The sequence below is a fragment of the Pseudorca crassidens genome, chromosome 11 (genome assembly GCF_039906515.1).
Source record: "Pseudorca crassidens isolate mPseCra1 chromosome 11, mPseCra1.hap1, whole genome shotgun sequence".
In the NCBI taxonomy this organism is placed as follows: Eukaryota; Metazoa; Chordata; class Mammalia; order Artiodactyla; family Delphinidae; genus Pseudorca; species Pseudorca crassidens.
Window position 1 is genome coordinate 75,010,016 of NC_090306.1, and position 12,106 is coordinate 75,022,121.

The following is a 12,106-nucleotide window of genomic DNA, read 5'->3' on the forward strand; positions in this document are numbered from 1 at the left end:
CGCGAAGGGGCTTCCTAGTGTGTGGACACTTTTCCTCCTTCACAGCTCTCTCCCGCTGGTGCAGGACCCGTCCCTATCCTTTTGTCTGTTTAGTTTTTTCTTTTGCCCTACCCAGGTACGTGGGGGGTTTCTTGCCTTTTGGGAGGTCTGAGGTCTTCTGCCAGCGTTCAGTAGATGCTCTGTAGGAGTTGTTCCACGCGTAGATGTATTTCTGGTGTATCTGTGGGGAGGAACGTGATCTCCGCGTCTTACTCTTCCGCCATCTTCCCGGAAGTCCTCTCGGCAGTAATTCTTAATTCCATAAATTAAAATGACATTTTTCCAGTTTATAAGGACCTCGCACACAACAGGTCAGCTGACGCAGGCATTCGATGGCTAAGGAGACTGAGGTGGGAGAGGCTGGGGACCAAACCCTGGATCCCCGACTTGTGGAGGTGCTGCTGCTCTTCACAGCCATTTACCCTCCTGCGTGGTCCTGACAAGCTGCATCAGAAGCAACCCCTCGCTCTCCCGGGAACCCTGCTTCGCTTGCTCTCAACCTTCCCCTTATAAGATTAAAAAACCATCATCTTCACCCGCAAATTTTTTTTTAAAAAAAGGCTTGAGTCTTACAGATCGTATGTATATGTATATTTAAATATGGGTCCATTCCATTGACGTGGTTCAATGGAATCTAGTTTTTAGAATTAAATAGGCTTGGGCTTCCCTGGTGGCGCAGTGGTTGAGAGTCCGCCTGCCGATGCAGGGGACACGGTTTCGTGCCCCGGTCCGGGAGGATCCCACGTGCCGCGGAGCGGCTGGGCCCGTGAGCCATGGCCGCTGAGCCTGCGCGTCCGGAGCCTGTGCTCCGCAACGGGAGAGGCCACGACAGTGAGAGACCCGGAAAAAAAAAAGAATTAAGCAGACTTGGCTCCAAATCCAAGCTCTTCCACTTACTTGCAATTTTTTTCCCTTTTAATCTTGGTTAAGTGTTCTTAATCTCTCTGAACTTTAGTTTCCTTGTTAAAAAAAATGAGATCAATAATCTCTTTCATAACTTTTTTTTTTTTTTTTGGCTAGAATCAAATGAGATATTCCTGTGCAGTTTGTGGCCTGGTGCCTCATCTATAGTGAGTAATCAACGGATATTAACATATTAACTAGTCTTATTCATTCTTTCTCTTGTTTTTTTTTGGCCGTGCCCCGTGGCATGTGGGATCTTAGTTTCCGGACCAGGGATCAAAACCATGCCCCATGCATTGGAAGTGCAGAGTCTTAGCCACTGGACTGCCAGGGAAGTCCCCTATCCTTTCTCTTCTTAAGCAGCTTGTCTTTTGGCCTATTTTGTATAATTGTTGCCTTTCGTAGAAAGGGGAGAAAGATAAAGGGGGTAAAATTGGAGGAAAATTTTGTTTAATTTGCTAAGAGTGCTTGCGAGTGTTAAAGAAGGTAGATTGTGTATAAATAAGGCAGTTAAGGTATTAAGCTCTATTATTTTAATTCATTTATTCATGCAAGCCCTATAGCCAAAGGCAGGAACTGTGAACAATGAATTTATGTCTTACAGCATGTGGATTTGCTGAAAGCTTCCATGATTCCCTCCTCTTGCAGAGAAGGAACTGATTATTTACTAAGAGCAAGTACCTGTGCCCTTACACAGCCTGTCTCACTTAATCACGACATCAGTACTACCAACAGATAAGTTATTTCTGCACCCATTTTAAAGATTGGGAAGGAAAAGTTCAGAGAGAAACACTTACTGAAGGGCACACTGCTAGTAAGAGGCCGAACCACTACTACATTTGATTCAGTCCAGTGTTTTCTGTATTCTCACATGCCCACCAGTTTCACTTAGTAAATAATAGTGCACATTCACTGAAAATTAATACTGTAAATGGGGAACAAAGTAGCCTTTCTAATCATCAACCAGACACATCTGTGTATAACAGAGCCAGGACAGTAGTTAAAATTTGCCTTCTGTTAAAAAAAAAAAGAAAAAGGCTTCTAAAAAAGGTTGTTGGCACTTAACAACCTGAAATCAGGCATTTATTTATTCAACAACATTCCATCTGTGTTCACTGAACCTCTAGTATGAGCCACTCTGCTAGGTAACTGGAATCACAAAATTTTTGTTGCCAACTATTACAGGCAACTGTTTTTAATATCTGAATTGTGTTTGTTTTTGATTTAATGTTCCTATAAGCAGAACGTGTATCTTTGAGGTTCTGAATAGGCCGCACTAATACACTGTGGCAGTGGCAGCTAAATCTCTTTGGGTGTTAATCATGACCATAAAACACTTGGAGTTGGCACGTTAAAGACCTTTTCCTCATCTGTGAATTGGGGTTTAAAGAAAACAGTACCTACCTCCCAGAAGAAAAGTTCTTTGAATTCATCTTGGAACTGTTTTCTACTAAATGCCATTTTGGCATGATCTTATTATCAGGGTGATTTGATTTTACAAAACAATCATGAAAGTATTTAAAATGGATACACATTTAAATGTCAAATGCTTGACACAGACTGTAGTAAATTTCATTCCTTCAAGCTGAATCATTTATGTGTGACATTTATACAGAAATGCAAACAATAAATGGTCAAATCGATAAAAGTCTATGGAATTGTTTAAGACTAAGAAAGATCCAAATTTCAAACGGGGAACTATTTTTTATAGTCCACTATTTTCTAGTACTGTTAAGAGGTAGAGTACCATTATGGCCATAGTACATTATAAACAAATGTGTCCTAAACTTTTAAAGTATTTTCCTGGGCAGGGGTTAAGAATTAGAGAAAACAAAACTGTTACAATTTGTTGCGTAACAATGGAAGGATTATATAAACCCTATTTTGTCGTTTGATGCTTTTCTACACAGAATTAATTTCATCCAGCACTAAAAACATTATACTAATATCGTCCTTTTGATTCTTCATGAACGTTTTCTAACTACTTTATTATCCCTGCATTTTAGCAACCCCTTTGCACCACCTGGAAGCAGAAAGCACCAGCCCAGCTCCTTTTACTGTGATAATTTATCTTTCTAACAAACAGTAGAATGACCTGTGTTAGTTCTCCACCTAACAGAACACATCAGAGATCTCTGGGTAGGGCTGGCTGAAGATAGCAGCTTTCTAAAATCGCCAGAGATCCAAACTAAAGTAATCACAGAGGTTTTAGTCGGTCATCAAAAATGGAAATCCCTAACGTGTTGACTATTTCAGAAGTGTTAAACTGTAGGTTTAACACAGAACCATAAATAACGATGTGTGACTGCCGGGGTTTGTTTTGCAATCCTTGGGTTTTCTAGATCACATTAGAAACCCTTTTATATGAAGCACCTCTACCCTGCCTCCCTCCTCCCATCTAAAGTTCGGCAGTGAATGTAAATTTTAACAGCCATCCATATGGACAACGCATACCAGGAAGGGTGCAAGGCCTTTATAAACACAACCTACTTTCTTTGCAACACTCTTCTTGGAAATCAAGGAATCTGTTTTTTCACAAGGTAGCTGTCTAGGAAGGCTTTGCGAAAGGGACCCCAAGTAAACAGTGGAAAACTCAGCACAACGGGGTTCCTCACAATAGACAACCACTATTAAGCTGTAATTTTTAGAGGCAACCTGGTTTACGACCACTCAAACACTGGTATTTAGAAGAAACAGGCCAATTACAAGATGTGATTCAGCCCTGGACTTTAGTAAAGGCACTTAAATGGAAAGGTCCTTGGCTTCAGAGATTTCAAGTCAAGAGGAAAAAGAGGCAAAAGTGCTAAGCACCCACAGGGCTTTTAAACAAAAGATGAACTTCCGCTCCTGAAAGGGCAACAGAGTATGTGTATGCAAGACAAACAACGGCCTCCTTCAGGCTGTGCTCTGTCCTCCCTGGTCTCCAGTGGGGGCACAGTATGCAGTCAGGGTACATTATACAGTGGGCATGCCCTTTCTGCAAAGGTGAAGGAGGCTGGGGCTTACTTTTTCCAGTGAGCACTGACGATGGCTTTGCTCTCGCTCTCTCGTCTTGTGCACCCTTTTGCTTGGTCACCCTAGAGAGCAAAGGCATTCTTTGCAAGGCCACTGTCAGATTTTTGAGCTGCTGTCTGTGCACCAGGAACACAGAAAAGGTACCCTAACTGCCCCCTTAGAGACTACATTCTAATCAGCAGCCCTGCAAGCACCAAGGCAACAGCTACACCTGCAAAGTCAAGTGCTGAATTCCTTCATCCAGATAAATGAAAGATAGCTACTGCTACTTTTTTTTAAGTGTCTGGATCATTGCCTCAATTCTGAACATGGTTTTAGCAGGAAGTTCACTAGATTTTGCTGGTGCTTAGAGCATTATCATCATTGTCACAGCTCTATTTTCTGCGGAATCCGTGGTCTCTTGCCTGGAGGAGGGGGTCCAGACCTGCAAAAAGTCAGGGCAAGGAGAGACTGAGACTCGGCAACGTGCCATCCACAGAAACTGTCTTTCCCAGAGGCAGAAGGGCTGCTCCCTCCTTTTTCAGCCTCTGTGTCTCCAGCTGCAGACCTCTTCCCTTCACTCTTCTTCTCAGGATTAACTCTAGGGCACAATATTACTGAGGCTCAGTGACTTGCCCAAGACTATGAAGATCCAGTGACCGGCCCTGGAGCCAGAACCAAGTGCAGGGTCCGTACCTCTGATTCCCTGCACGGAAGTTCTTTCCACTACAGGATCAAATTCTCTCCATTTCTTCTCCACGCACACAGATATTGGAGACCGCAGGGGTAGAAACAATGAGCAAATACGGGGAGGCAGACATTCATTAGTTATGTAAGATGACGTCCTCTGGCTGTCTGACTTTGCCTTATGATTCTTCTTCACTTAGAGGATTTAAAGATTGGGAGAGAGAAAGTAAAGATCCCTTTCAACTATGGATATTGCCCAGATAGCAAGTGCAAATACCATTCTTGTTATAGAGGAATATCAAATAGCAGGTGAAAAGGCTAAAAGTAGAATAGTCTAAGTTGAAATCTCCTTCATTTCTCCCCATTGGCTGCTTTATCATCATAAAAAAAGGGTTAAAATTTCTATTCACACCAAAGCAATGACTACATGAATCTCGGAACCAAAGGAAGCTAAAATGCCATCTGGTTCAAACATCTATTTTACTACTACCTTAGACATAGAGAATTCTAGAACTGGAAGGCACTTAGAAATCACCTAGTCCTACTCTCTCATTTTACAGTGGAGGAAACTGAGGTCCAGAGAGATTCAAATGTCTTCCCGAAGTCATACAACATAGTATCTGCGCTAATAAATGAACTCCATCCCCTAATAACCAAGTCAATGTGGCAGCCTAGAAAAAAATAGTAAAATGTAGTCAAAAGACAAAGAGAGTTACGTAACAGACAGTCTTCCTTTAGATGACACACACTGCAATTTTAGAAAAAGATCCATGAGGCCTAATTATAAGAAAATCACCCCCTATCACCTCCATTTTTCTGGACAGAAGGAAATAGGTAGAGATGGGATAATGACAATTCTCTCCAAGTCCCAGCCCCTGTAAACAGTTTTTATCATGCCCATAATTAAGTGAAAAGGCAAAAACATCTCACTGCATCTATAAATCAGTAAGTCTATAGTCAATGGCTTCTATGAGACAAAGTCTAAATAAAATAACCCTGAAAACAGCATATATTATAAAAGCATCCTGGTGTTCCTTCAATTTGTTTTATAAATTGTTCTGACTACACAGGTGGCTAACACCAAAGAGAGTCTCCTGCAGGTGCTCATGATTCATGTACTAGAAAACAAAGATAAAAGATCACTCCTGACAGATTTATATCCAAATGCCTTACCCTAATTTACGAAAGGGAACATTAAGGAAACTGAGAAAAGAAAAAAAAAATCTCCCAAACTTGCATAATGAAAAAAATTAAAATGTCACTACATGTTGCCTGATAAAGACAATAAAGACACACTGCAGACACGAATGCTTGTCCTCACTCTGAAGAGCAAGTTCACGAACACCAAGGACAGGAAACTGACCCAGTCTCTTTAGTCTAAAATGAAATAAAATAAACCCTCAGAATCAGACAAGAGGCACTTAGAAAGCAAAAGTATGGAAATATGAAAGTGAATCAGAGATGGTGATTATATTCCCATTTTCGATTCCTATTTTCAATTTTAACTCTTATTTTCACTTTTTAAGAAAAACTTTAGGGCTTCCCTGGTGGCGCAGTGGTTGGGAGTCTGCCTGCTAATGCAGGGGACACGGGTTCAAGCCCTGGTCTGGGAGGATCTCACATGCCGTGGAGCAGCTAGGCCCGTGAGCCACAGCTACTGAGCCTGCGCGTCTGGAGCCTGTGCTCCGCAGCAAGGGAGCCGCCATAGTGAGAGGCCCGTGCACCGCGATGAGGAGTGGCCCCCGGTTGCCACAACTAGAGAAAGCCCTCGCACAGAGACGAGGACCCAACACAGCCAAAAATAAATAAATTAATAAAATCCTACCCCCAACATCTAAAAAAAAAAAAAAAGAAGAAAAACTTTAAAGCATTTATCATCTCTCCTGCCACAGATAACCTTTCTTTTCATACATTCCTGATTTGATAGTACAAACAGGTATCAGTTTATAAGGCTGAATGCAGAGATCCAGATTTATGAAAATTTGGTCTCTGTGCTTTGATGGTTAAGCAACATTTACCTGCAAAAGCTAGTTTTTTTCTGGCTTTTAAGTTAGTCGGCAGGCAATTCTCTTCTCGGGGATAATAAATTCAGACTGTAACTACAGTAAGCCACTGTGCTGGGATACAGACATATATAAAATCTCATTTAATCCTTACAGATCTTTATAACTATTTTATAATCATTGTACAGATTGCAAAATGGAAATCCCAAGAAGTTAAACCAAGTGCCTAAAGTCATTTGTCTTACCAGTGGTAAGACAGGAATTAGAATCAAAGTCTTGAAAAGCTAGAACCTAAGATCTCTCCACTATATCTCAGGTGTTCCCTAGACATGGTTGGGGAAGGGCACACTCAGTGGGGCTCGCCGGACCATGCAAGAAACCTCCAGTTTCAGACTAGCTATTTGGGGAGAATTTTTTTTTAATGTTATTGATGGTGATGGAAAGATTTCAATAACCCTATCATTATAGCATAAATGTGATTCATAACTTGCGATCTCCAAATCAGCAGTTAGATATAAATAAAATTTGGCGATTTTAATTGGTTTGGCTTGGGCCGGGCCTTCAGACTTCCATATGGTTATTTTCCTTGTTTTATGTTGCATGTAATCGACTTAGCACTTGAGTTTTAAAGTCTTGGCAGAATCTATCAATTAAAAGCTACAAAAATTAGGATTGTTCAAAGCACACATTCCAAATGGAGTGATTTTAAGGACAAAATTTAAAAATGCTCTTTTCATAAATGTTAAATTTTTCTGTAAACTTGCATCATCACCCAGATGACAAACTTCATACAGACAAAAGAGGGATATTTTTTCTGGAAAAACAAAAGCTAATAAACATCCTATTTGCTTCTTCTGAGAACTAATGTGTGCCTAAAATGGCCTTTTCTACACCGTTCGCCAGATGAATTTTTCCTATCTTCATATTTCTAAAACTGACAGCAGTCGTGAAAACTCTCACAGACCAGACCATCTCAAAACTAAAATGTAAGTACAACATCAATAAACATGGCACCAGCCCTGTTAAACTGATAGCACTTTTATTTATTTATTTATTTTTTTGCTGTACGCGGGCTTCTCACTGTTACGGCCTCTCCTGTTGTGGAGCACAGGCTCCGGACGCGCAGGCTCAGCGGCCATGGCTCACGGGCCCAGCCGCTCCACGGCATGTGGGATCTTCCCGGACCGGGGCACGAACCCGCGTCCCCTGCAACGGCAGAAGGACTCTCAACCACTGCGCCACCAGGGAAGCCCAGCACTTTTCTAACTGGTCTTGCAAATTAATGTCCAATTGTTATTTAATATACCAGTTTATCAGAGTATTACATTGAAAAAAATGATTACACATTGAAATAATGTTCTTTCTAAGCCAGAGACACAATTCCCTTCAGAAAACGTAAAACCACACAATATGGATAAAATACATTCAGAAATCTGAAAAACACAAAATGCTTTCATTTCTGTAGACTTGTGACTAAACTTATTGTTAAAATTGCTCCTCACGACTACTGCCCATGTAATTATTTCCCATATGCTAAAAGTTCATCACACGTGCTAAATAAATTAAAGAATCATTTATCAAACCTCAAGTGGTTGTTGGTGCATTTCCACATTTATTTAGCTTGACTGAAAGTCCAGAATGCCTGGTGTCCCTGTGATTCTTGGAGAGATGCACAATTCAAGTGTATTTTTAAAATTATCATTAAATTCTCATTTTATATCTTGGGTAATGGAAGGGTACACAACTGTTTGTTTTATAACAGAACTCTGGAATTGATGCCATCTTTACAAATGATTATTTAAACTATTGAATGTTAATAGATATTCCTCCCTGGCAAATATAACATTAGATTCAGTAGAACAATCTTACGACTTAATGTCAGATTTCCTTATGCTACTCTCCATCCATACAGAGGTGCACAGGAAATTTCTTTGTAACTTTTGGATTAGAAAATTTAACAATATGAATGAGGATCTAAGCACCCTCCCCCATTTCCACTGATTATTTCATTGATTTCATGCTATTTCCAGGGTCCCCTTTTTCTGTGGCAAGAATATGGAATTGCTAGACGTATCTTTAAAGGAAACCTTGAAGGTCATTAGATCCCAGGCAATGAATGCCTTCATTCACCAAGGGCACTGCCCTCCTTTGCCTTCAGTCCTTTAACAGCAGCAAGTTCCCCCAAAGGGCTTGCACTTTTACTCGGCCTGAGCAGGTCACATTTCTAAAATATTTAGCTGCCTGCAGTGTCTCTGGTCAGCAGTACTGAGTCACTAACACCAAGGAGTTTCAGGCTAGTTTGACCTCTTTCTAGTTTTCAATGGAATTATCCCATGTAATCCAATTTACACAGCCATTTAATCAAAGTGAGAAAGGAGATTACAGAGCTCACTTTTGTTTTGCAAAGCAAGGGTGCAAGGATCATCAATCCTACTGACTCTCAAAGTGACTTGATAGTACATCGCCCCCCTTTGGATTGTTGGTCATTAACCTGATCTGTCTCCAGTGATCTTGTTTAAATAGGAAGGTTTAGGCTCTTTTCCTGAACTAGAAGGTAGCGGTTTCTCCACCCACATCTCACCACTACCATTCACGTGAGCAGATGCTACTATAACAAAGAATTGGTTCCCCGTCCGCCCATGCTTATTATTCCACAAAGCAGAAAGCATGTACGAATCAAGTAATTAGATTAAAACTTCTCTTCTGTTGCCAGTCTTTAACATTTGCATTTCAACAGCCCACTGTGGTGATCCCAGGTGCTTTGCCTATAAACTAACCTGCTTGCAGGAGAGGAACTTGCGCTCCGCTCCTCTCCTCGGTCTTGGGCAGCTGCCCTAGAGACTACATAAAAATTTCTTCCAGGCCACGTCCCTCCCTCCTGCCCTTTTCCACACGGGTGCAATGGGCTCGAGTCTTCATACTCCCCTCTGAATATGTACCCTTCCCAGGTCTAGACACCTATTTAAAATATGACACTAAATATGTCATTAAATAAAGCATTTTCAGCACATTCTAAACTGAAGATCTGTACCAACCTTTCCCCCACCAATTCCACCCCTTCGACACACTTCAGGAACTGCTATCTCCGACAGCACCTCTGGGGGGTGAAAGGGCAGCCTTACCCAACCCGCGGCAGATAACAGAAAAATTCCTAAGGGGAGAAGTAAGTGGAGGTAAGACCTGCAGTGGCAAAAATAACTGTGCATGGGAGTACGGTGGCGGCCCTTTCTAAATCCAGATATCTGCTGCAAGAAAACAAACAAACTAAACTAATTGTACCCCTGGACGGTGCTTTACCACTGTGCTTCTGTATAATGCACAATTTTGCAGCACTGGGAATTACCTCAATAACTACCATCAGAGGTGCCCATTAACACACACACAAACAACTTTTTCTCTTCTGTAATGGAAGAAAGTGGGTGCAATGTGGAGGTATTACCCCCTTTAGAGCTCTCTTGCCTAGAGCCGCAAACCTGGCAGACGCCGCGGGAGTCAAGTTTCCCGGGGCTGGCCGGGGAGGTTCTCCGGCCAGCGGAACGCGGCCACTAAGGAACTCTGGGTTGGCTAAGTTCCAGTGGCTGCACCCGCGTCCGCACGAGCCAGGTACCCACCCAGGGGCTGCACAAAAATCTGGGTGCGCGAGCGAGCGTGGCGCGTGGGGAACTGTTGTAATGTCCCCGAAATCCACGGGAAAATGTCTGCGGTGCAAAGACATGCCTTTCAGTAATCACTTAAACTCTCCGGCCAAAGGACAGATCCTTCCATCTTACAGGAACTGCGGCTCCCGACTGACAGCTCCCAACTTAAGGGCTACAGCTCCAAACTTGACACGGGCTCCCTCTCATCACTCCCACTCCTCCTCTCCCAGGCTCACCCGGGCCAGGCGGCTGGGGCTCGCACGCCACACCCGCCTCCCCAGCGCCCTCCAGGCTCTTCCGGCAGGCACAGCCCCGAACGCCCTGGCACTTGGGGCCGGGACGCGCCGGCCTCCAGGCACGATTTTCTTGGAGAGCCAGCGAGCTCCCGGACGCGCCCTACTCACTTGTGTCTTCTTCATAAGGAAAGGCAGCGCTGTGATCCAGCCCAGGCAGCGGTGTGGCAACTCCGTTTAGCTGTTCTGGAGCTCCAGCATATTGCATGAGCAGCGGCTGCAGATAGTCCACGCATTGGGTAGCCCGAGCGCAGCGCCCTCTCCACTGCTCGTGCTTCGCGGAGCGCTCCCGGTCCCGGCGAGAGGCGGCGAGTGAAGCCCGGGTAAGGGAGCCGCCAGCACTTTTATACAGCTCCCTCCCGCCTACTCCGGACACGCCTCCTTCCCTTCCGGAGCTCCGGGGAAGCAAGGCTGGGCTGGGCCACGGGAGGGAGACCCGGGAGGGCGGCCGGAGCCCCGCGAATACACCAGAGTTGGACAAATCAAGCCAAGCGCGTCCCCACGCCGGGGGGCCCATGTGCGCACGGCCGGGAGGCCACCAGGGCGCGGGGGCGCCGAGGGTGAAGCTGGACACCATGCAGCCGCCGCTCGCGCTGCACGCGGGTAGTCGAGAGTCCCTGCTCGGCCTCTTAAGATCCGCCGGGGCTCACCTGGCACCGCCGGGGGACGGAAGAAATACCTCGCGCGCTGGCGAGGGCCCGGAGCTCCCTCTTTTCTGTAGAGGCGGTGTGGGAGAGGTCACTGGGGGCCTAGCAAACAATTCGCCCCGTCCTGCTTTATGGAAATGTTTTTAAAGCTTAATTAGGATCTATATAGTTAGGCCATTGTCTTACCCTTGTTGTTTTTAAACAATTACTTTAGTGAATGAATATTTAATCATTGAAATAACAGTTGACTCAGGATTGAATACTGCTAAGGGAGATGCTGTTTCCAGAATGGTTTACTGCTGCTTCTTTAGAAATTAAGATTGAAAGAGAAGCGATAGGTTATTAAACGTGGAGATCACCAACCCAGCCAGAGTTTTGAAAACTGTACTTTTTTGCTGGAGAAGGTTTTGGAGTCGGAAAGATAATGCAACAACAATAATAGTAGATAAAACCATTATATGATGCACTTAATTACATACCAGGCGCCGTACTAAGTACTTTACAGAGATTATCTCATCAAATCTTTTCCATAAATCTATTGTATAGGCCCTGTCATTTTTATTCCCAGTTTATAGCTGATGAAACAGTCTTAGGTCAATTTTCCCAAACCACAGCTAGGAAATGACAGAACTTAATTTGAATCCAGAGCCCTGGCTATACAGCTTTTTGTTTGTTTCTTTGTTTGGGGCTTCGTTGAGTCTTTGCTGCTGCGTGTGGGCTTTCTCTAGTTGCCCGATCGGGGGGCTACTCTTGGTTGCGGTGCTCGGGCTTCACATTGAGGTGGCTTCTCTTGTTGCGCAGCATGGGCTCTAGGCCTGCAGGGCTTCAATAGTTGTGCCTCGGGGGCTCTAGAGCGCAGGCTCAGCGAGCCATGTGAGATCTTCCGGGACCAGAGATCAAAC

At 43.8% G+C, this 12,106-nt stretch overlaps 1 protein-coding gene across 3 annotated transcripts in view; it reads right to left on the reverse strand.

Moving 5' to 3' along the window:
• Positions 1 to 10,888, reverse strand: part of KITLG (KIT ligand) — a 95,108-nt gene extending 84,220 nt beyond the window's left edge. For 2 of the 3 annotated variants that reach the window (XM_067697506.1, XM_067697508.1), the window contains exon 1: positions 10,669 to 10,888. In XM_067697506.1, coding sequence (XP_067553607.1) covers positions 10,669 to 10,683 — 15 coding nt within the window. In that variant the 5' untranslated portion in view covers positions 10,684 to 10,888. The remainder of the gene's footprint in view (positions 1 to 10,668) is intronic. The other variant, XM_067697505.1, reaches the window with a different exon arrangement.
• Between the last annotated feature and the right edge of the window lie 1,218 nt (positions 10,889 to 12,106).